This window comes from Rhea americana, unplaced genomic scaffold (genome assembly GCF_003343005.1).
Source record: "Rhea americana isolate MKP2758 unplaced genomic scaffold, rheAme1 scaffold_1, whole genome shotgun sequence".
NCBI lineage: Eukaryota > Metazoa > Chordata > Aves > Rheiformes > Rheidae > Rhea > Rhea americana.
Window position 1 is genome coordinate 4389560 of NW_028185038.1, and position 26664 is coordinate 4416223.

Sequence of the window (26664 nt, forward strand, 5' to 3'; positions counted from 1 at the left end):
AGCACTCCACTGGGTTATAATGTAACATCTGAAGACACAGTASTGATGACGGTATCCTTTTTTGCTGACTTGACACTAAGACTGAAGTGCGAAAAGAGAAGGAAGAGTTCCATCAGAATGCATGCAAAAACACCCAAAACAAAATCAGACTTGATATCAAGAAAGCTACTCCCTGAAGTGGCTTCCCTTCTCATTTTGTAATGGTTCTCGAGGAACGTCCCATTCTGCCACAGAGTAAGAAATGGTACTCAGACAGACATCACAGCTGGGTTAGGTTTGAGACATCTCTTTCCCCAAAATGATGTACAGAACAAAGATCTTTTATCACTCCAACTTCTTTTAGCAGCATAATGTAACTTCTTGCCTAGCCAAGAGCTCAGATAATGAGCTCTTGAACTACAGCACAAAAGATTTGTCATAATTTAATTTTTTCAAAGGCTACATCATGCTCTGAGACCTGTACAATTCTGTTGGTATGTTTTGCAGCAAGCTAACTCAATGAGCTTGATGAATAAGCAAAGAATGTCTTTCCTTCAACCTGATTTCTGACTGCTTATGAACACTGCAAAGGGATTACGTTAAAGTCATGACTCAGGAAACCTTCTATCCATACTGAATGCACAGACCAGCAACTCTTAGTCTTCATGCAAGCCATTTTCTTCTCTAGTACTGCCTGTAGTAAACATCAAATGGGAGGGGGGGGTGATTTTTCTTTCTGCTTACACACAAATCTTTCCCACTCTCAACACTTAATGTAGTCACTTCTGTCATTATTATAGGCAGCATCCATGCTTTAAAATGTGAAAAAGCTCTTTAGTCCTCTCCCCAAGCCATTTCCTAGTCTGGCAGTCTGCCACAGTAGTTTTTCTCCAGGACCAATATGACTTTACCCATTTCATACTCTACATGGCCCTATCTCACCTCTTTTTCAGGCTACTCTTAATTGCATATAATCAGGTTTCATAAAAACATAGAATCATACAATCAGTAAGGTTGGAAGGGACCTCTGGAGATCATCTAGTCCAAACTCACTGCTCAAGCAGGATCACCTAGAGCATGGTAGACAGGGTTGCATCCAGGCAGGCCTTGAAGATCTCCAGAGAAGGAGACTCCACAACCTCTCTGGGCAACCTGTGCCAGGGCTCCGTCACTCTCACAGGGAAGAAATTCCCCCTCACGGTCAGGCAGAACTGCCTCTGCTTCAATTTCTGCCCATCGCCTCTTCTCCTGTCACACGGGACAACTGAAAAGAGTTTGTCCCCGTCCCCTTGACACCCTCCCTTCAGGTACTTGTACACATTGAGAAGATCCCCCCTCAGTCTTCTCTTCCCCAGGCTGAAGAGGCCCAGCTCTCGCAGCCGTTCCTCGTAGGGCAGGTGCTCCAGCCCTCTGATCAGCTTCGTAGCCCTACGCTGGACTCTCCCCAGTAGCTCCATGTCTCTCTTATAGTGGGGAGCCCAGAACTGGACCCAGGACTCGAGATGAGGCCTCCCAGGGCTGAGTAGAGGGGCAGGATCACCTCCCTCCACCTGCTRGCAACACTCTTCCTAATGCACCCCAGGAGACCACTGGCCTTCTTGGCCACAAGGGCACATTGCTGGCTCATGGTCAACCTGTCATCCACCAGCACTCTGCCCAACTCTCCAGCCTGTCCAGGTCTCTCTRACTGGCAGCACAGCCCTCAGGTGTATCAGCCACTCCTCCTACCTATTTCCAATCACATCTCTGCAGAAGTGGCAGCCTCCCAAATGACATTTTGCCCTGCATCCTTCCCTCACCTCCTCTAGAAAACATAAACAGCAGTTGGGTGTGGTCATGTTAAGTGTACTTTGCAGAGCCTGCAGGCCACACACATGAAATTTAATCCCTAAATCTGCTCTGGCTCAGCACATTGGAACAAGCTGTCTAATTGGGAATGGCTAAAATAGCATGGTGGCATAGTAATGCCCTGTATTGTACTGGAATTAATCTCTCAGTAGAATAGGTGCATGACTCGGCTAAAAACAATGTCAGCTGGAAAAGATTCACTGCTTATACAGTTTAAGGACTACAGTAATCGTTTGATCAATAGCTTGTRTTATGCAAGACATCAGACTTCCCAGAACTAGTGCTTGTTTGAATCAGATAATACCACCATATCTTTTTGAAAAGCATCCTATCTTAGTTTATTTCCAGAGATGGAAAATTGTCCCAATGATTAAAACAAAAATAAACCTTTCAGTCACTGACCAGTTTTACAACTCTACCTGATCAGTTAAAGAACTCCTCATTATCTAATTCCTCCCCCAAGAATCTCTCTATAGCTAACAAACCGTGATGAAGCCATTCCTTATCTCCTGTTTCACATGCACAGAATGAAGTGAGGTCAGTGTATTTTTTAGTTTGCAGCTCCACGTGAAATATTATAAGTCTTAGTCTACTGTAACAAAGGGCAATTACAACAACAGTTACCTTATACTTTCTCAGCAGCTCTAGAGAACAGCAGTAAACTAACAGGAACTTTTAAGAGTGACCTATAAATGACAAAGCATCAAATAAATTTTTTAATATAAAAAATTAATCCTTCAGATTAATTCACAGATTAATCCCTCAGATAGCAACAACTAGCTAAAAGTTGAATGTTGGCAAAGAAGAAAAGATGGCAATGATTTCCCATGTAAAGTTCACTTTCATTAAACTCCGCTACAGAGGGAGGATTGCTTTCATCTCAGGAAAGCCTACAYTGAAACATCACTGAAGCCAGAGGTGGTACTGAGGAGACAAACTGATCTGTAAGCCCAGGAGTCTCCAATACTCATCTCTTATTAAATTAAGCCTATTAAATTTATCACAAATAAAAATTTCACTTGTTAGTATATGAAATAGTAAATCCAAGAGCACCTAATAAAACCATTTAATGAAGTGCAGCAGCCAATATAAACTGTGAAACAAAAAAAACAACAAAAAAAAAAGCCTCCCCATCCCAAAACAGGAGAAAAAAAAAGTAGCCTTCTGCCATTTGTTTGGCCATATGATTCCCCCTCCTTTCTGTTCCACCACATTTATACTTGTCAGGTCACTCTCGCTGAACACCTACCATCACAACAAGCAAGGCAGGGGGAAGCAGCTGAACAGATTCATCTCAAGGACATTTAATATTTTTGCTTGCATAAATTTTTCAGTATTCTGCTTACTTTTTTTTTTTTTAAAACAACCAAGCACAGATACATAGCTTGCTTGCTTCTTTATCAGTACTTCCCAGTGGACATCACAACTACCGTATTCAAACTTGTTGACTTGAATTAGCTGATCAGTACATCAGTTCTTCAATTCTTAACAAGGTTTAAACATATGAAAAAACATGGCATATGACAAACACCAGGTTTACCTCTAGTTAACACAGCCATTAGGACGCAGGAAGACATGTTCCAGGTCACGGCAGCAAGCACAGGCCGTTACGAGTTTCTGTTCTGGTTGCCAGCATGTTGCAGCACACTAGCTGCTACACTTCTATTCCCTGTGCAAACACAATCTGTGCTGTTAAATAAGAATTACTTTTAAAAAATCTTTTATTTGTAGAGTTATTATTCAGCAACCTTTAGTACACACATAGTTCTGTAATGTATTTCTCAATATTTCCAAAGAGGTATTTTGGCAGCCTTTGAGACAAATATCAGAAGTCTGAGGGCCACTTTATTACACTTTTCTCCTTTTTTCCCTCCAAAAACAAGAATACCCCTAACTTTTCATAACAAGAAGTGTGAAAGTATCACAAACGAACACCTCACCCTCCCACCCAACTCCTGTTAGTAGTAACACAACTGATTTTTTTTTTTTAACTCCATGTTGGAATAACAAAAAATACAAATTAAATTCAAATATAAGGCCTACAAATAATAGTGCACTAAGTTACAACCTTCCCCTAATGTAGGCATCAAAACAATCTCTACATTATTAAGGGAATCTAGAGGTGAAGCCCAGGCTGTTTGACTTGTGCTTTTATTTTTATTTTAAGTGCCAGCTAGGCAGTTCTCTCCAAGCAAGCAATAAACACACTGTACAGTCAGCAGCCTTCAGTGTCCTTCAGGATGAAATCAAGCCCATCTGTTTCAGGTGCCTAAGGTAGCAGAAAAACAAACCTTCATAAAGTGCTATAACTACTGAATGAACAGTGGAAGAAAAGGCATCCTTACAAACAAATGCAAACAAATGTGTAAGATGAATTCAAGGTACCTTTGCAGCACTCTGCCATTTCTGCACAATGATTAACTCTGTTCTGCACAATGATTAACTGGAAGGCTTAAATCATTACTATTCAATGGTATTGGTTAATGGTAAAAATTGATATTAATGGTACCAGCCATTTGTACTGTATGTGTGAATATAAAAGATTTAAGTGACATGCTTGCACAAGTACATACATGCATGCTATAGTGATTTAAGAAAACACTGCTCATCAGCAAAGCTGTGGCAGCTGACCACCTTGCACACTGCTGTGCTCCTGCTCCCCAGCTCGCGCACCGCCAGGAAAGCGGTTAGCCTGAACCGCTGCAAACCTGCGTCACCCCGCAGCTGCAACAAGCTTGTGCACACACAGTTACTCAGCCTGGGGAACAAGCATTAGCTTGCTACACGACTGTAACTCAATCACTCTTACATAAGATCTGGGCAGCGCTCCCAGTAGTGTTTCCCTCTGAAGTTGCCATGGCTGCTAGAGGCCATGCGAGCTCCGTGCTGGCAGCGTGTGTTACATGTGCTCAAAGCACRCAAAGACGAGGTGGAGGCCAGGTGCTACGCTATCTCACCGTGCAAGCGCCAGCAAGGCAGGTGTTTTGCATGTGCACCAACGTCTGCCTTTAGACACCAGAAAACGATCAGGCATGTCACGCAGGTATTGAGACCCAAGTTCGGCTGTAACAGAGCTTAAAAATTTCCTGGATAACTCTTGTATGTAATCACTTGGAGGGGACTCTGGAATAAATTAAGGCAGAATTTATTTGGTCTAGATCTTGCTCAAAGTCTTAAGATACTAATAAAAAGGTATCAGCAATCTCTTCAGCCCATGTTTAGTCATTAAACATGAGCATTTAAGCCATTAGCTTAAAATGTTCAAAGTCAGTCATTAAATTACTAAATGRACTCTTACATATTCATTATTACATTTTAAAGCTAACTTGTTTTATTGCAAGTAAAAAAAACAGAAATATGATGGGAGAATATTTTGAGTACTGCAGACTGTACTTCCAATCTGCAAATAATGAGGAGGCAGCAAATGGCAGACTGGAATTAAAAATTTAGTAGAAGAAATATATCATTGATGTAACCAGATTTGTCCAGTTCTCCCCCTCCATCCTCATTCTCTACTTCCTTAGCTACTCTAAGAAACAAAACAAAAACCCACAGATTTAATTTCATAAAACAAGCACCCTTTCAGCAGCTTTCGTCTGACCAGCTTACCTACCCATTAACCGCTCRTGCTAGGAATTAGATTTGCAGCAGCAGGCGGAGGCAGCTCTGCAGGTTGCTGCTTTTGCTCGGTTTCTGAACCATTTTATGACAACCGCATCTCTGAGCAGTTGCTATTGCTAGCCAGAAAATAATTCAGCAGTATGATTCCAAATTAATTCTTGTGCAATTCTGTAACAGTCTAGCAGACTGTGAAACACAGATGGCATCCTCACACTGACAGGCACAATCATGTCATGTGCTTTTATCAAGAAAATAAAGAAAAAGAAAGAAGGCAAAAAAAGGGGAGAGGAAAGGCCAAAGTCTGCTCTCAGCTAGACCACTTCTCACTCCTTTCTCTCCCCTTCATATCCCTAGCTCCTACAGGAAGGATAAGATACCCTCCAGTACATCTAGTAGACCTTCATATCTTTTTTTGCAACATGAATAAATGCTTTCATCCAAACTTTCTTCCTGTGGTTTCTCCTAGACTAATTTACACTGTAGCAAGATAAGAAATCCACAGCTTCCAAGAACAATCTGACTTTTCAGGGACATAGGGACAGCGTTAAAGGATTTGTATAGGCCTCAGTTCTTTATTTCTAGTTCAAGACAAGGTCAGCAGAAATGGAAAAGCAGCATGTCTATAAACTTCTACATGCCTGCCAAGCATAGGACAGGCACGTCACCAATCCAAGTACAATTCAACTAGAATTAAACTCATAATGGAAATGACATTTCTAAGCAAWTTTTTTTTAATTGTTCTGCTAAGCTATTTGTCTAAGCTTGTTTTTTGCTAAACATTTACTGTTGCATCTGTCTCACTGCTCTCAGAAAGCTAAAACATCTTAACAGCATCTTAGAGAAAATGAGATCTATGCAAATTCAGCAAAGTTTTACTTATGAATTAAGACCTGCAATATTCATGGTTATTACCAAGAAATGAAAGAAAAAAAGTTACATCTTCCTAAAATTAAAGTTCAAATTTTGTTTCATAACTGTCCGGAATACAGGCACACCTACATCTAGCAATTATCACTTGAACCTATTCCCATTTCCCACTGACAAGACTACAGACACCTGATGTTCACATAGCTAATTTAGCCTGGAGAGGCTGTCCCTCCTCATCAGGGAAAAGCATGAGTTAGCATCTTGCTGTTACAGCACAGCGAAGCGCAGAACTGAGATGTAACAGCTTCAGCCCATGAGCTCAGGGTTCGCACACCATGCTGTACTGAACGTGCAGACATACCCTGAAATAGTCAAGTCACTTACAGGCAACTCCACTGATAAAGCTTAAACCTGAAAATATAATCACTGAGTTACTTTGTTACAGAGTAAGAAGAAACTCGGAAAGGTGTCAGCTCATGTTAGTCTTTGAGAGGTAGCTCAAGGTAGCTTCTAGCTTTTAGAAAACCCTATATACTCTTTCAGCTTGACAATAAGGCCCTTAGCAATAAGGTCTGCTTACGCCACTCTTCCGGACATCACCCTATGGCTGGTGAAACAGCAGAAGCATCCCAAATACCTGGTTCAGTCATGAAAGGCAGGTCCCTCCCTCAGGTGGTCTGGCAATCCTAACATCTCCAAGAGGCTTCTCAGAAGTCAAAGAAACACATTTCAGCACAACATAGGAAGTAGGGGAACAAGTGAAATATATAACCCAAAAGTTTACCACAAGGAAATGCTCTGGGTTTCAAAGGTTGCTCCATGTCACTAGAATTACAGTTTCCCAGAGGGTTCAACCAGCTAGAAGTTTGGAATTTGATGGCTGTGTTCCAGATGCATTTGTGTACCAAGAAGCAAATAGAGAACGGAAGAACTGCCTTAAACTGCACATTAAATGTGCATCTCGCACATGACGAGACTTGCTGCTTCTTGTAAACTTCAGGTTTCTATTTAAAAATAGGTTTTTAGCTTTTATGACGAAGATCATACATAGAAGTATGAAATACCCATTTTCATTTYCTTGGCAAAGTTTCATAGCAATCATCAGTTCTGACAATATTGGAGACTAGCAACAATTATGAAAATTACAGCAGTTGCATGTGAAGGTCACACTGCTTAAAAAAAATGTAAAGGCTCAGATTCAAAAGGAAAGAAAGAAGGGTCTTTTGTTATGTCCCCAGACCAATGTTTACAACTACTGCACTCATGGATACAAAGAGGTCACTTATTCACTCAAATGCATGTTGCTATGCACTTGCATTCTTAAAGAAAGCAATAAGATACGCAAGTGAAAGAGCACATATTCCTGGACTCCCTTGTACAAGCTATTTTTTTTCCTCCAAAACTTAGCTTCAATACATAAGAGTAAGCAGTTCTCATCATTCCTGCCTCAGAGTATGCAGCTGTAAGGAGTGGTTGAGTCACTCTGCTCTTAAAGCTTACCAGAGCCTGGTATTATGTAATTAGAACAGTATCAGAAAAAGGAATATACTTTCTGTAGCATCTTTCTTCAGAAGACTGAACATTTAACAGAGATTAAATCTGTTAAACAAAGGTAATTATATGTAATTTAACATGAAAAAATTAATCAAAATATAGTTTAAGGAAAGCTAGTTGAAGACTACAGGGCCAAGCAGCCTAGTCCAGTAATGATTCATGATAAAAATAGTGCCAAGATTTTAGAGACACTTTGTTTCCAGTAATTTTGGAGAGTAATAATTCAGTTAAGGTAGAACAGTAGGGCCAAAAGCCATCTGCTGAAGACAGGCTATCAAAAAAAAAAAAAAAATCACTTGCTGCTTTACCAAGCTCTTGTATAACATTAATTTAGATGGAAGGGGAAAAGTCAATCTACTTCTAACTGACTTTGTTAGCTGTGAGTTCAGTTACTCTTGGAGTAACAACCCTAGGCTGTTATGTAAAGAAATCTCAGCAGGTGCTATAAAAGAGAACAGCCAGAGTACCTAGAAGCCTAAACCCGGCCATCTTCAAAGTTCAAATATTTAGGCACAGTTTAGGCACCTCTTGTGAGCCAGGGCCCAGTCCACCCAACATARCCAAGCACACGCAGCCAGTAAGCACACCACTCGCAACACAAATATGGACAGTATGGACAGTGCCAACTCTTTATACAGCAGTTATCGGTGTACTTTATGATTACTGGAGTCAAACTTTATTTTAAAAAATCTTCCAAGTCAGGTTTCCAAGATGTTGTTCACAGCATCACACTACCCTGATGAATGAACTAATAATTCCCTCATATTATTTTAAATTAAAGGTACAATAAAGGTACAGTTTCTACTGACAATAAGTGTTAAGAATTGACAGTGGCTGGCTGGTTCAGAAGTTGGAGGTTCCTACTTCCACGGGAATGACACTGTTTGTGCACAGCCCCACAAAAACAAAAGAATACTTTTACCGCTCAATTCAAAGGAATAACTTAAAAAAATTAATGAAATTATATCAAATACTTCGAAAATGAGTACATACATCAAGGAACTGCCTCACATTGCAAATTATCAATACCTTTAAGGAAATCAAGAATTAGTATGAGTGCCACAAGTATCTTCAGCAATAAGCAGCAAACAGGAAAATATTTATTTGCAATATGAAAATAAAATTTTGAATACAAAAGATGATAAAACAGCCCCAAGTAATACAAGATTATCCAGATGACCAAACAACTGTCAGTCATGTCACGATTAGGCTTCATCTAATTTCCTCCTCTAACCATTTAATGTATATATATTTTTAAAGTCCTATTTTTATTCAGAATAGTTTAATTTTTAAGAAACCATGTATTCTCTTTAATACTAAATAAAGAGAAAATGGTTTGGAATCTTTCCTGTTTCAGTAAAAAAAAAATTGTTGTCTCTTTTACTCAGTTTCCCCTCTCTCCCTTTCCTTTTTGTGTGTACTCACACACACACTCTCTCTCTCTCTCTGCCCTTGAAGCTATGATCACAGATCACATGTTCACGCCATGACCATGCCCCAAAATTGTTTTAATTTCTTTCACCTCCATACAGAGGGGCCACCTTCCCAGTTATATGCTTAAGCCCAGAGCAGTTGGTAGCTTTAAAGTTAGAGCTAGAGGTCCAATAATTACATTCCATCAACTTCACTAAACCCAAAATAAACACAAAGCTACCAACATACTACTTACAGCTAAAGCTACAAGCAACTTCCTCACCAATTATAATTAAATACTACTATAAAAGAAAAGGAGAGTCAAGTCAGTTACAGGAAAACTACAAGTTGCCATTAATTATTACTTAAATAACTGCTTAGCTAACCTTACTAAAAAAAAAACACCAGACACTTCACACTGGGACAAGGCAGCTAAGAACAGTTTCAAYAGTCCGCTCTGAACAGTGCCTTCACTCTGTTAATTTATAGTGTAACATTCTTAGAACAAGAAAAACACTGTATGATTTTTCTGCCACTCCTTCTAAAAAAAATAAAAAGTGTTGTATCCATAACACCCGATCCACTAAGTTCCAAAGCAAACTGCAGAAAGTTTCTTCATATTTATTGTTGACTGTTTTAATGAACAGAAGTTGCTCTGTTTCGACACAGAAGGTAGACTGTTCAGGCAGCGACTGAAAGCTCCGAGCTGGTAAATCCCAACCGTGCAGTAAGGGAAGACAAGCCCCTCACTTTATTTAGTGCCATTTATTTTAAAACTATTCACCCTGTGCACAGCAAAAACATCCAGATTATTGGCCACAGCATCAGAAATTAAGGTGAACTCTTGCATCCATCTGTTCCTGCCCAGTGACACTATCCAGCCTTCAGCTGCACTGACATCACCAACTTGCTGCTCTTGGTTGACTTCAGATGACGGCTTCTTTTAAAGAAAACCTCTAGAAAGCTAATTAAAAGATAGGGTGCTTCAGGAAGCGATACTGGAAATTCAGTAGGGAGCATTTTTCCCACACAGGGTCAGGCACTGAATTCATTGCTCAGTGTGGTGCTGGATGCTCTTTTGTTGCAACAAGCATTTCAGGCAAATGTAAGTTGACAGTTCCCAAACTTTTTTCCTTCCTTCATTCTCCCATCCCCCCAAAAGTGGGGGGATATTTGCCAGCCTCTGCTTTGGTATTGATTCTAACACTCTTCACAAAATTTCAAGCCAAGGGCTGAACTGCCACTACTGCACATTCTCCGCCTTTTATCCAAGCYGAGGGAAATAATGCTGAAGGACTGATGAGACCATACATGTGTGGGACTACATAAATTGAGGGTAGTAGCTGGTAGACAAGTCCAGTTCTCTTCATTTATACACCTTCAGTTCTCACAGACACAAGCACTTACAGCACACACTCTGATGAATCACCCTGAAGAAAGAAACCAGCACTGACAGGAAAATTGGGAATTTGTTTCAAATTAAGAGCTATCTAAGTGTGGCAATTGCATGGAAAATGACTTCCCAGCTAGCAGAAACTTCTTCCTGGCAGAAATTTCTTTTAAAATTTTTAATGTTTCATATCTAGTTAAATATATGTATAAATACTCCAATTTTAATGGAAATTTTCAACTTTTTATTTGGTTGGTTTGGGCTAAAATTTCCACATTGGAGAAAAAAGCAAAGTCATTATGGCTGCTTCCCTATTACCTACATTATTAAAATTCCCCAGTGCCAGTAGAGAAGATCACTATCCTGCTCTGCTCTGTCTAAAGCTGAAAAAATGTATTAGAGGAATGGCTTAACTGTTTTTGGAACAAAACAGTTGCTCCAATTTAATACTGATTAACTGACACTTATCACACCTCTAAAGTTAAAAATGTGATGTTTCAGTATCATATCCACCAGTCCTCCCTCGAGTGTTAAGACTATCCAAATAACATTCTCAACGGTAGCCAGCTTACCACTTGAGTTAGCATGGGAGGTTTTAACGTAACAGTAAGTGAAAGCATATGCCCGTCTACCTCTTCAGGAAAATATGGGCTAGTTTCATATTCCTAACTATTAATAACGTGTAAATAGAAAAGGCTGCCGATTTTCTAATGGTTGGGCTTCCACTACTGGCAGCTGGCTAAGCTGAACAAGTCCAGTGGAGAACTCGTTGTGGGAATTCAGTTAATGTCATGCTTTGCTTGCTACTACAATACATACCTCACTGCACTAGTGAGTCTACAGTTTGGAATTACTGCTAATAAAAATACTACTGCTGATACCATTTCAGCAAWGTTTTAGCTCCAGGACAGAGCATGTCCATGAAATAAGTGCATCCTGGTGACTGCACCACAATGTAAGCTGACAAGCTCACAAGCTCAGCTACAGACTCAACTCATGTTGGTTGGTGAATAAAATCCAAGAACTAGCTACTTCCATGCTACTTGCATCTACTTTTTAAAACTGCTGTTCACGCTGGCATAACAGAGATTGCAAGCCTTTTTCCTTCACGTTCTAGCTATAGGCTGAATTCTTCACTAAGCTTCAGGTTCCCAGCTTCAATCACAAATCCAACTGGAATTCCCAAACTATTACTGCATACCTGCTCCAAAAAAAAAAATATATAATATAATCATGCAAGAACATATAACTCATTGAGTTAAAAAGCAGTTCTCCCAATTTTACAYGGCTCGCTGGGGAAGCCCTGCATACATTTCTGGAACAATCCTCCCCTTCTGTGCACAGCTGCTAGCCCAGCCACTGCTCTGCCAGCCTCCCTCAGCTCCAGCTCACACAAAGCAGCAACACCTGATCTGGGGATCATTTCTATCAGCTGAATGCTTGACTGCAGCTCCTCAGGGACAAAAAGAAAAGTCTGTCCAGACAAGCTTCTTCAGGGTCAAAACCCATTTCTTTGTCTTGACTGAATTCAATCAGCTCTTCTTGGCACATAATAGTTCTAAATCGTACAYTTCCCAGCTGCTCTGACAAGTCATCAATGCAAATCATTTGTGGTTTGTCTGAGTAATACAGTTCATAGTCACTTCATGCACTGGAGGTACCACAGACATCCTCAAAACATCCTTTCTCAATATAAAAACTCTTCCACATTGTCTAAGAGGTTTAAGCTTTCACTTACTGTTTACAMTGCAGCACATAAGGACTACAGTAAAAGCAACTGAGATGTCCGTGCACCCTGCCCTCAAACTTAAAACCAGGTATCACAATCCTCTGAGCACTGAACGGAGGCAAGATAAAAGTTCATTGGCTTAAATGGGACTACTGGCACTGCATGGGTGGGTTTGGAGGGGGGGTCATACAAGGCTATCAAGGATCAATATCAAAGACAACAAGAAACTTTGGTGAAAAAGGAAAAAACGTGTATGTGTGCACACAAGATAATACAGGAACAGCCTAATATCCTATTATAGGGTTCTATTATGCTAAGGCCTGTACAAACCTCTCTAAGGCTCATTTTTGTTAAATCTGTTATTAGTTAAAGCTTTTTCAGAGTATTTCCTGATCAACGCCAACTAGTCAGATAAAATTATGTTAAAGCAAATTACAAACATTGCATCACAAATTGCTATGAGTCATAGACAACTGCCTCCCACAGCTATACACAAAAGCACAATTTCAGCTCAATGGTTGCACTCAACTTCAACCCTATACTACTGCTGTTTTTACAGTAAACCTCAAAAATCAAAATATCATATGACAACAACAAAGGCCTAGTGGTTTGACCAATTTTGTTTCCACTTAAAATAGTTTCTTCTACCACTACAAACAAAGAGGAATTTTTCTGGGGTAGTAGGAAGCTGTCCATTTATTTCAACATATAACAGATATTTAGAGGAAAAAAAATGAAAAATTGTGCAAAATTTAAGTTATAAAAAAATTTCAGGGTAAGATTTAACCAGTTTCACTGCTGAACTTGAAAGAAATGCTAAAGCAAGCAACAACAATATTAAAGCTCTTTCAGTTTTAAAACACTCTTTTATATATACAAATATATAWAAATTTATAAAAATATACTGTCAGGTTATCATTGTTATTTTAAACATGATAGGCAAGCACATGGTACTACCTTAAGATCCCCCCAGAAAAGTTTGTTTTCTCCCTAGTTTCACCTATAGACTTTGCTTGCCCATGCCTTATCACTCAACTTTTTGTTTACATAGAAACACAAAGCTTGATCATCAAATCGAGCACATCTGCAATGCAGCTCTTACGCAAACCTCATCACACAATAATGAGAGGGGCCCATAGGAAGAGTACAAATAGCGTATTTCCCAATTATACTTACCAGAGTTAACCATTTCTAGACCACTGAATTAAGAACCAATGGCWGAAGAATGAGAGCAAGACAAATTTAAAAATATAAGCAAGACATAAATGTAGAACAGGGAGTGAGATCATTCTGGAACTAATGAAAGGAGAGGATTTTGAAGTTTGAGGTCAGGACTGGTTGCACTTCGCATGCATTCATGTTTAGTTAAAAACACATAATTGGATTCTCAATCAAATCCAGTGACTGGTGTTACACAGTGTGTCAGAATAGATCCAAACCGAAAAAAAAAAACATGCATAATTTCGCTTGTCTTTTCTGTATTACCCATCAACACTGCAGATGCCACAACCAGTTTTTCTGTAGTAACTTCAGGTGGGCTTTTTCTGGTAGGCATTGCAAAGCACTGTGCTTTGGCTGGTGACTTCCAGTCTTTGGCAGCCTGCTGGCAGCAGGGCCTTGCAAAGAAGGCAAAAGGGCAGCAGCACAGAGGCTCAGCAGCTGGGAAACAGCACGGCAGTGGCACTCCACCTGRTACGTAGCAGCCCAGTGGAGACTGCTAGCTTCAATATCTCCAGCAATGCTGTCCAGCGGTAAAATCTCTATCAGTAAATGGGAGGTCACTGTGCAATCTGGAGCTCTCCTGTGATATTTGCAGAAGTCATGGTATACTGAACTGAAGAAATCCAGTACAGAATGACATAACTATAGATACTCAGATAGTCTGGGGATTACAAAGAAAAACAAAGCCTTGACTGGGTTAATGAACCAAGCCCTTGTTCATTCTTTATTCAGGTTATTTTTATTATTACTATTATTCTTTTTTCAGATTGTTTATGTATTTCCAATTTGAGAGATGGCCAGTGTCCCATAACTGGGCATTTGCTAACACTGGCACACAGAACTGGGAACATCGGTGTATATAGCATTACCTACTCAAAATTCAAAATCTTTCTTTCAGGTATTTCATATAGGGGTACCTTATAAGTTATCCACTCAGGATCACTTTCCATCAACCAACACTAGTGCTCATACGTTAATGTACCCATGTTTTTGTCAATGTATTATTTATCCTACTAGTTTTTCTTCCTGTATTTCCTCATTTATTTTTAACATCTACAGAGAGAGGGCTTTCAGTCTCTCAGGACAAACAGATATGGAAAATAAACCCCTAATTCATATATTGTGTTAATAGTAAATTGACTTAGAAGAAAAATGCCTTACAATGAGTTGAATACATTAATATCTGAAACCCTGGGTTATAACGTAACCTTGAAATCATGGCTTAAGATGATTGTCAAATACTTCAGAACAGCTCTGTGGGAGACATTCAAAAGCATTCAGAAGGTAGAAGCAGATCTTGCAGAAACATGAGACAATTAAGTGGCCAGCACAGTATTAATTGACAATATAAATGAAGCAGCAAACCAAAAATCCTATGCCCTAAAGAAAACAGCACAAGCAACTTGAGAGCAAAAACAATTWTACAAATTCAAAGCCTAAAATACATTTACTACCTCTAAGTAATCATATATCATTAACATCTTTAATTAATGCAGTATGTTCAAATGATAGCAGTTACGTATTTCAAATAGAAAAGTTGGCTAACAGCCAGGATTCCCACAGTTTATTTTCATGAGCAGAACGGTAAAGTAACACAGTGCCAATTCCTGTCACTTCTGAGCAAAGCAGAGGACCTCTCACACATATATTGCTATGCTAGAACAACCTTCCACCTTCTTCTTTATAGCAGTTTTTGCTAAACAAAATCAAGTAGTACGTTACAAGTATGTTCTGCCCCACTGGATATTCCTTGGTTAGGCCTATAGTTTTGCCCACAGAAGTCTAATCTTAAGAGGAAAATAATGCACATATAAAAAATGAGTAGTCAGTCTCCTGGCTAGACAAGTCAAATTTTCTTGAAATACCGGATAAAACTGGGGAGTCACTAACATTTCCTTGTTGCAACCTGAGAAACGGAAAGTAGATACCCTCAAAAAGAGATGCAGATATCATCAACTTTCAAGCACTTTCCACAGTCTACCAGTACATTCCTCTTTTTTAAATCAGTTGAACTTCAACCAGATAACTCTTAAACAGATATCAGGCAGGCATCCAACATCACAAACTAAACAATGTTAGCTTTGCCCTGGGCTTCATACAGCTATGGGCTCATGTGAGCTGTCACATGAGCTCAAACTCAGAGAAATAAACGAGAAAAAACTAGACATCTGAAAATTTTAAATTTGTTTTTCATAGTTGTAACAAGATAAAAGCTGACAGTACACAAACTGCAACTGATTATACATGAATTATAATTAACTGCTTAAAAGTCATGAGAAAGTCTTTCAAGATAACTAAGTGATACTTTCAATTGTATTCACAAGATTATTAAAGCATATGATAAAGCAATGGTTATTTTATGCATTTTTTCTGACTTACAGAAGATATTGTTTGAACACAACATAAGAGCTGAAAGAATGAAGCACAGAAACCACCACAAGAGTGGAAAATAGACATGATAATTCTAACTGTGAGAGGGCTAAGGAGAGGATTATCTAAAAAGGAACATTAAATAGGACTGGGATTAATTACTCTTATTAGTTAGGTCAGCCAAAAGAATAAACGAGCTTCAATTGTGGCAGAAGAAATGCAGGCAAAAGGTGACTTGCAGTATTCCTGCAGAGAGAAGAAAGAGGGTTGTTATCCACTACTCTGAACAACATTACAAGAGCCTTCACAGCAACATTACAGCTACCATGAAATATTCTCCAAATCAGCTGAGGGCAGGGGAGGATACAACAGACGTAAAATAAAAAATAAGTACAAACCAAACCAAGACTTTCCAATACTTYTTGCAAGATATGCTTACAATACATTGTCTCACAACAGTAGTGATACCACCAGCATCACTGTACAAGTCGTAGCATAAGAAGAAAATCCACATAGCTGCAGGGTCCCCCAAGAACCTGTTCTGTCCATCATAGGCAAAATTCCTCTGGAGAAGCAGCTGTTGAGCTTTTTCCTGGAGCTCTCCCTAACATCTCATCCTTTCCAACAGGCTATGGAGACAGCTCTAGAGAATGCTATTATCATCATTACCTTATCTGACCACTTCCAATATCTAAGAGAAGACTACCAAGAAGACGGGGCCAAACTCCTTACTGAGATGAGGAGGGACAGTGGTCAAACTAAAGCATGGGCCTTTCCAACCTGCCACAAGAACAAAGTTTTCACCATAAAAACAGTCAAGTCATGCCCAGAGAGGCTGTGAAATTTCCATCCTTGGAGATCCAGGGCCTCCAAGGCCCAGCTGGATAAAATCCTGAGCAACCTTCTCTGAATCTAGTTTTGACCTTGCCTTGGACAGAAAGCAGGATCAGGTGACCTCCTGAGGTCCCTTTGAACTGGAATTAGTCTATGTTTAACCTTCCAGATCTGTAAGGTTTTATTATTCATGTGGATGTTGTCATACCTCCATATGCATATTCTGACCTCCAGATTGAATGATCCAATCATGCTGAACACAGATTTGGGCACTGGAGCTTCACAGTGATATAGACAATTGGGATGGGAAGGTCAGAGTTCATTCACCCACACTAGCTTTCTGCGTCAAAGTAATATCATCAGCTATGCCCAAAACATTCCTGGCAGATACCAGATAAAGAGTTTAAGTCTCCCATATGGGGAATTCTACATTTCTGCAAGCAAACTGTTCCAGGACATCCATCTTTACAACAGAAAATGTTTCCTTCCTAACTTATATCTTCTTTATTGTAATTTAAGCTTATTACCTTTTCTTGAGTTCACCATGAATATGAAGAATAATTTCCCCTCTACTTTGTATCTGCAAGCACAGACCCATTTTTCAACTATCATCTAAAATACAGGCAATGCCACTTTATAAAAGCCCCCTTTACCCAAGAAAACATTTTGTTATTCAGTAGTCACAAAAGTTAGAAATCAGACGCATTGTTCTGGGCCTTCAATCCTCAAAAGCGCCAAAGTACTTTCACCCAAAGCTGTCATATGTAGAATGTTTCTTCCTCTTTTGAGCCTACCAAGGCTTTACTTGTTGGCATTTAAAGGACAATGTTAAAAGCCCATCTGTTCCCCAACAGCTTTGCTAACAACAATGAATTACATCTACTGCTGTTCTTAGATGATTAGCCAATGTAGGTCACTTTGGGGATTGGGGGGGAAGAAAAGGGGAAAAAAAATCAGTCTGAAGCTTCTTAAAAAAAMCAGCATAATTAAATGCCAAATAGTTTACCTGTCAATACTAGTTCAGACCTATCCAGTCCTATCTCAGACCCAATTTTTAGAGCTCACTGAACACCAATCTACTTTTGCTGAACTCAGAGTTCTGCTAATGAAGACCAAAACAGCAATTCTATTGTTCCTGAGTGATGGGCTGTCTGATCAGATGAGACAGAAATGTAAGCTGCACTCTAAGTGATATAGATTAAACAGGTGGCCTTCTCTCTGATCCATTACTTTTCCAAACCCTATTAGAAGTAGACTTCTCCCTTTCCTCTTGTAAGGAGAAAACAAAACAAAAAAAAAACCGCACATATTCAGTTATTTACTCCCCTTAATCCTATGTGAAAACATTTTCTAGTCTTTAAAAGGTTTCAAATAATTTGCTTATAAAACAAATCAAGTTTTCTTAAGTGTAATAATTATTCACCATCACAATAATTCTGACTTACTGGAAAAAGAAAATATGTAAGATGTTTAGGTGGTATCAAAATCCCTAGTTTGTGAAATAATATATACAGATAAGACTTCCCCAAAAATCCATTCAAAGGCATATTACAGGACTAGAATGTAAACATGATTTCTTATATACTTAAAGACTAAACTTCAAAAGAAACAGAACTGAGCACAAGCAGTGAAATACTAATAAGAATATTAGTATACTCTGAAATAAGCTAGATAACTTATGTAGAGTGAAACCCAAAGCAATGTATGGTTTGCTCAGCAGGTAAAAAAGGATTAGTCAGCTGTTTGCTATGGATCAAAGCATCCAAATGGTACAGACATAGCTTCTCTATTCATGCAGAACGAAATCAGGGAAAAAAAGCAAAGCAATATGTGCGCTTTAGAAATACAARATTTTTAATTGTAACATCACAGGGCTCATATTTTCATAGAATGTAATGACTAACTCAGGTGTTTTWGTAGCAGTTATTTTTTCTTATAATGCCATTTTATGTATTATGCCACACCATAGGAGTTTACTGTATTTTGAAGCAACAGCTTTGCCTAGAGAAGTATAGGACATAATTCTGAGATGACAACATATCAGTGGATCAAATGGAGGGAAAGGAACACACAGAGGACAGAAGAGACCCACTATCTAYCTTCGCATCCCTCTCATATTCTCATAAAGGTAGAGAGGCAGCAACACAGATATTCCGTCCTCTGGACGACGGARTCAAACACAAACCGAGACAAAGTTACTGTTACATTTGGCAAATATATTTAATCAATGCTCCTAAATCAGAGCTTAGGAAACCCAAAAATCTTGGAATCATGAGCAACTCAGAGTGGCACAAAAGGACTCATCTCCAAGYCGGTCCTTCATGCTCAGTGAAAGAAGGGTCCAGCAACAAAAAYGCTGTGAATTATCAGCTTTGAAAAACAAAGTTAGATAGATAGGGAATTGATTCATTTTAAATAAGCTATAGAGACACCTTGTGTAAGTCAGTTTCTACTTTCCTATCATTTTACTTCAAGAAGATGCAGACTATCAGGCAGTATGATGCCAAATACCTCAAAGAAAGGAGCTTATCTGGGTTCTTACATCCTTATAATACCAAGGGTAGTTTCTTATCGTGCTTGCTAGTGACACCAGAACTATGCAAGAATGTGAATTTTATTATTTATAATATAGTGCAAATGATACACTTTCTCACATATTTTTAAACTATTACTGGTAACTTACATAACCCTTTATCATCACCACCAAGTTATATACTTCAGTATAATCTCTTGACATATGTTAGTACTATGCAACTAAAGGGGATACCTGAAGTAGAAAAGCTCTAAACTTTGGGATTTTAGCAGTGTTAAGCAAAAGACAGCTATCATGGTCAGAACAGAAGAGGGCAGGAGGGGAAAGAGTCAGGAAAGCAATTTAAAATTGCCCAGGCCCCAGGAAAGCCAGACGGCTGGGGGCCTGGCCTGGRGTACGGAATACCTTCGTTCCAAACCCCATCTGGATTAGGCGAAGGGAAGCCTGTTTGATCAAACTGTTCCACTATCAAACAAACAACACACACACACACACACACAAAAGAAATTGTCAAAAGATATCTTATGAAAAAAAGATATTTTCTGTCCAGATCTATTAGCTATCTTCTTCCATGTGTTCAGCTATGGTAGCTAAGTCATTATGCTACAGTATGCTACAATTATTTAAGTGTTACTCACCTTTGGAGTTAAGTTTGACACAGTGCTGTTTTATCGATATTTTGAAAGGCTCGATTAGGTTGAACATAAATGAATGGGAAAACAAATATCTTTCAGATCTATAGCATACAAAAGAAGGGTTTCAACAAACTTTCTGTAGAATTCTTGAAATATTAAAGAACAAGAAACTATGGCAAAACTACACAAAATCTAAAGCTTCTTGCAAAGAGTTAGGTATTTGTTAATTCGTTAAAAAAAGAACTGAACAAGGCATAGTTTCTGAAATAACACAAATGCAACTGTCATCAGAGAGACCTCAAAAATTATCTAGATAACAAATCCTTTAATATATTTTTAAAGCCARCCATGGAAATGCACTCAAGTTGGGTGTATATAATTCACTGTGAATAATGTATCATCATAACCTTTCACTAAGGTTTTGGTGCTCTCAGCTCTCTTTGTTGCRGCTCCACAACAATCAGCAGACTCAAAGGACACAAGTCATTCAGTTGTTATATAGAGTTAAGGATCTAAAAATCCTTAAAGGAAGCATTGTCCCAGACAGCAAGCCCAGCAAATGTCTACTGATTGAAAAAAAAGGGGGGGGGGGGAAGGGCAAGGTATTATTCCAGCAGTGAAGGACTCAAGCTGTTGAGAATAGTAACAAAAATAACTAAGGACCAAATGGGACCTCCTTCCTCTTTTTTTCCCATACAGAAACTATCTAGAAAGTATTTTATACTATACATATTTTTAAATTGGTTGTCTGAATCAGCAGATTCAGACAATTCAGTGGAATGCTCTGCTTCCACTACTACTGATATTTCATTTCAAATCACAATAAACCATACTGCTGTTCATGCTGGATGGAGAATAAGGCCTGTGCTCAGAGAATAAACACGGCTAACAGAAGTGTTCACATCCACGATGACCATCCCAAATGAGCACTAAATTGCCATCGCCAACACCAATTACACTCCATAAGTAAGCACTTCAGAACAGTTCCCAGCAAATGGAAAGATTTTTATTTTGTGGCCTATATAAGTAACTATTTTCATCATACATTACCAGAAATGCATCAGTTTAGAAAGGTTACCGTTTTCAGGACCAACACGAGCAACTTCCAAGAAGGGAAAGCATCAGATGCCTGTCCTTCTACAGGGTTTTCAAGGTAATGCACGTGCCTCACATTTTAAAATATAACTTGAACTGACCTTCTCTAAACAACACAAAGTCATTCTGGAGCTGACCTTAAAACCCTTTCACTGTCCTCCATTTCAATCTTGTTGCTATGGTAAATGCAGCAAACAAGAAAACATGTTTCAAAGGTAAGGCTTCATTTCTGCCTTTAGTCACACTGGAGCAGACACTTGTTTCAGCAAAACCTCACTAAAGAAAACTGGAAAAAGAAACCTCAAGAACTACCTCCCCCCCAACCAGAAGAAAAAGAAAAGAAAAGAAAAAAGGAAAGGAAAGAAAAAAGGAGGAAGGACAGGAAAGAAATCAGCAAAGATTCAAACACAATTTTAGAGGTGGGTGAAAAGAGGACAGAGGACACAGAGGCACAGCTCATGCAGTTACTGTCGCTGGACTTGTTGAGGTCTTGTTTGGTTTTTAACAAAATTTTTTGTTTTCAGTTCAAATATTTAACTTCTTGCTAGTATTTTACATAGGTACTATATTACTATAACAAAAAACTTCTCTGCTCCAGCAGCCTGATATGGAAGATTACTGAATCCTTTCCTTTAGCTGATTAAGGGAGGACAGGAGGAAGAGGGGGGTGGGAGGAGGGGAAGGAGGGAAAAACAAAAAGCACCTATAGAGGTTTTATTTCCCAGTGGCAATCAGGCATGAAAGCTGAATGATGCTGAACATGATGGCTGAATTCCAGCAGCCATCTCAGACTGGGCTGCAAGGGCTGTCTACAAAACACTTCAAAGTACGGCAGGGGCCATTTATAAATTCTCCCAGAATAATTGAAAAATCACACAGAAAATTTGAATATTTGAAGTCTCAAATTTGATAATAAAGGATTCTCTGGGACAAACAATACAAACCCTAACTCTCCACAGCACAGAAGCAGAGAACACTATTAAATGCAAATTGGTGATTAACTCCATGGATTTTGAGTGAACTAAATCCCTAGATCTTCTACAAGCTTTGGAAAATGCCAAGTAAAAATTATACAATTCATTCACAAGCACRAACAGACCAATACCACTAAACTTGCTTGTCACCCATTGATTCTTTTTCCTGTCCCTTCCCCCCTCAATTCAAGAGGTAGGTATTCATCTTTAGGCAAGGAGAATGTGTCATCAGGAATAAGTCCAACTATGCATTCTTTTCTCTCCATCAAAGAATGAGTTTGTGTTCACACCACAGGAGTGATGAAAAAGGAAGTTTATTTCCTAGAAAGCAAGACCACAGATTTCAGCCTGCCCCAAGCAATATCAGTTACGGATGATCGAGTCAGATGTGATGAAGCCTAAATTAATTCAGCAGCAGATGGTGTTGTGTATTTTTTCAGCTAAAACACAAAGCAAAACATATGGATGAAGTGGAGTAAAGTTTCAGTGAAGGAGGAGGGAGTATTTGTTTAAGTTACAGAGCAAAGAGAAACATGAAAACTAACACACGATATGCAATTTGAGCTTTCTAAAAACTAAACTTCTTTTGTAGCTTTCCACAACCAGATTCACTCTCAAAAAGCAGTATTTCCTCATACTTAACATAACCAAAAAATTAGTATTTAATATTGCTGAATGAATTTTCTTTTGTGGGCTGTGCTTGCATATTGCTAAACTGCTGAACTTCCATTACCACAGTTATTTTTTGAGACCTTTTCCACAGAAACCTGCCACAGCTTCACATGATTATAATGGGATAATAACTATAATAATAATTTAAAAAAAAAAGTAGTTCATTTTTAGGAGCCAAAGGACAGTACTGTAATCTATTGCTGTTGCTTGTCTACTTAGGACATGATTTATACAGCATGARAATGCTTAGCACTGCATGGGAAGCCTGAAATGGTACCCTGCCCTCCAGAGCTCAGAGTGAACCCACAGAGCGCATGGCTATTCATCCGACATTTAAGAATCTATTCACAGTAGGAGGCTTAACCACAAGCGTCGTATTTGCAGAATAGCAACCCAAGAAATAAAACCAATTTCAGCAGCAGAGGGCTTCAAAATACACCTGTCACAAACACAGGCTGCTTCCAATCAGCTCTTCTTTTCTCATGTATTTAACAGTAGTTCAATCCAGCACTGGGGAAGAGTACTTCAGTGTAAAAGGTATGAGAAAAATACTGTAGAAAAGAGGAATGCAGAAGATAGAGGGAGTCATTACAGTGACAAACTGCAGCTTTGCATGGGGAGTTTTAAGAAAAAACACACAGAAATTAGCAAAGAAGAAAAAATGCAAAAGAGGGCCAACTTGTCATGCAGTTTGAGAACTGAGACATGAAAGCAACAAATCCAGTGTTTCCATAACCAATTTATGCCATGGAACGGCCAATGTTACAACTGAGAAACAAACCCTATTTCACTTACTAAAAGTTAATGGTACATTCCAATTCCATGCTACAGTTGGCTTGGCTGCACAAATCTGTGTTCCCCAGTTGACTTTTTATCAATTAAAAAAAAAAGTAGTTCATCTCCCTTTTGGAATATCAGAATCAGAACTATTTYGAATTCATCAGCTACACTTATTACTTCCACTGTTTCCACTGTTACTAAAAAGGTTTCCTCAATAGGTCTATAGCATTTTGAATAYAGGTTCCATACTCGGCAAGCATCAGGATTTCACCTTGTGAAGCGTTACAATGTATTGCAGGCATCCCCCCAGGCAACAGCAGAGGACACTTCCAAAATAATTCAGGGAAGCGCAGAGTGGCTGGATCCCACAGGTTTTCTGCACACAAGAGGAGGAAGGTAGCAATACCCACTCTTTGCCTGAGAGATGAAACACGGAGAACAGATGCYTGTCTTACCAGCTGAAGTAGTAGTAATTGTGTACCGTTATTGAAGTAGGGAAGAAGGCACACATACATAAACGTGCTGAGGATGCTGAAGTAGAAAGAARGGAAGTTTACACAGCTCTTTTCTACTTAAGTAAATATATCTGATAAACATACTGTTCCCTATTTTCTTTCTTTTGGTTTGTTGCTTTCTGACCATTAACACAAGCACTCTCAGATGGGCTTCATCTTTCACAATGACTTGTCCCATTCCAAAGCCATTTCCTTAAATTAAGGTGAAGTTAGCCAGTTAATATCCTATCTGTGTCATCCAACAAGGTCTCAGTGACCTTMCTTTTCTTGGCTGTTTTTCAGATTGCACAGCTATTTATCTTCTCATATAATTCTTCTCTTCATTACTACTTCTTGTTTTCATATAGCACCCTAAAAAGCAGCATTACAAATCAGCATCGAGGCTCCCCATCTCTGTGCCTGTGGCCTCCACAGACTCAGAATGAATCAAGGCCTCCTCTTCCTCCTCTGCAGGATGAGGAGACAGATGTTTACTTCAATATTCCACAATTTTGATGTCCTCTCCATAAGAAGATCCACATAATAGACATCTTTCCATGCTTYATCAAACAGATGTCCTCCAAGGAAGCCTTCCAAATGAGCTCTATCTAAACATTATTACTCTGCAAAAGGTCCCATGTTAAGCATGTGCCTCAAACACAGAGGACCTAAGTCCAAAACCTCTTGTCTACTTAGATCAGCACCTCTAAGATGGCCAATGTTGGGACAGTTAGGAGTCATCTGGAGGGAAGATGGGCACTGGTTCTCACCTCCCGTTAAAGCTATTTCAATACATATAAAACAGCTAACATTTGGTTAGTGAAAGTAAGCATGACTCTGGTTTATAGCACTGACATGGCACAAATTCCAGTCCCTYGGTAGTTCATATAATGACTCTTTAAAATAAAATACTGGCGCAGATTGCTGGTATCAAAGATCCCAATCTTAAATGAAAACTTCATTTACCCAACATGCAGGAAGCCTAAAGCTGCTATATTTGGGTTGTGGACACCACTAAAGTGGCAAGACAAAATTTAAGAGCTATACCCTATATCCCTTTGCGGACTTCGTTGTAGTAAGCTGCCTATGATATTTATACTATTAACTTTTTGCTGAGCAAGCTAGGGAACTTTCATATGCTGAGAAGACATTTACAAAAGCAAGATGACAGTTTCAGATCTTCAAAGAGGGCAGCTTTTATATTTAAAAACCAGTCATCTGACTAAGATAACTATCATGGGGTTCTCTGATTTCATCTGAAAAACACTACACGTAGTCACACAGAGGAATGCAAAGAGCAAAGCTCTTTTTGAAAATTGCATGTTGTCATCAAAATTGTAAAGTCCACGAGTCTTTCAGTGGAGAYTGACAATAGGAAGAGAGGTTTCTTTCTTAATTGGGTGGTTTAACATTAGTTACTGGATTATCTGCCAAACTATTTTCAGCTTTTATGCTTCACCAAACTGAGGTATTYAGCTCATCATTCAGAAACCCATTATTACATTGAAGAAAATGGGGAACAATTAGCATGCAAGATGACAGCTTAAAGGTGGAGCTAATTGGAAAGAATGAAATAGTTTAATTGTGTTGTATACAATTCAGTGAGATAACTATGCTGTGGAAAAATAATTTGCTAAACAGTTTCAGTGATGTCTATTCGATTACCTGTGTTTAAAGTTTAAGCAAATTCAGTTTGCAGTAGATTCAACGCAATATCTATTTGAAATATCTTACTTCAGTTACCTCCACAGGAGTTACAAACTACAAATTAGCCCTCCTGTATAGCAACACCTTTTCAAGAAACATACATGTTAGAACAAAGACTCTAATTCATCACAACAGTGGAGACCTTCACTGAAGTAAGCTCAGATTCACACACCCAAAAAAAAAGAAAAATTTAAAAACAACAAAAAACCCAGAATGCAGTAGTTTTCCCAATATACTGCACAGTAGTGCAGTGACAAACAGTGAGTTGCAGGATCARTCAAATTTTAACTGCGTAAAATATACAACCAGAAATAACAGAAAACAAAGTCTACAGATAGAGAATGGCATGGGGAAAAAAAAATAATTGTGCATGCTCTTGTTCARGATTTCTAAGCATAAAGAGAAAAATCTTGTACATTAATAGTTAATCTTCCAAAAGGAAGAAAGCACACAGGAGGAAAGATGTAATCCTTCTTTACTATTGAACTGCACTCAGACAGAGGGGGTTTAAGATGTCAGATGATGACTTTACAAAAATACACCTTGTAACATTTGCAATTTCTTTTCAGGAGCTACAATGAATCGTTTTCATTCGGGTATTCTTTCTAATCTATTTATCACACACCTGCAACTGTAAACATATTTGTATCGCTAGGTTTTATTTAATTCCATGTTACAACAAACCTACTGATTTGCAAATATATTTCTACACTTATTTTTTTTGGCTCAATACATATCAAATATTTTCTTTAAATGACAGAGCAGTCAGTTAACCTGTAACACACCCTATTTTTAGAATCACACCTATCTCATATTTTCCTTTTTGAAAATACAGCCTAATTGCCCTGTGGAATAATACCTCTCTGTACCTCATGTGCAAAATACTTCAACAGATGACAACACTCACAAAAGCATCTCTCCACAGAAAATGCTACTCAAGCAGTAAGC

The 26664-nt window shown here is 38.7% G+C and overlaps 1 protein-coding gene across 1 annotated transcript in view; it reads right to left on the reverse strand.

Moving 5' to 3' along the window:
- The window catches only part of KIF21A (kinesin family member 21A), a 70341-nt gene extending 65480 nt beyond the window's left edge, over positions 1-4861 (reverse strand). The window contains exon 1 of the mRNA XM_085325156.1: positions 4785-4861. Within this exon, the coding sequence (XP_085181282.1) occupies positions 4785-4861 (77 nt within the window). The remainder of the gene's footprint in view (positions 1-4784) is intronic.
- Between the last annotated feature and the right edge of the window lie 21803 nt (positions 4862-26664).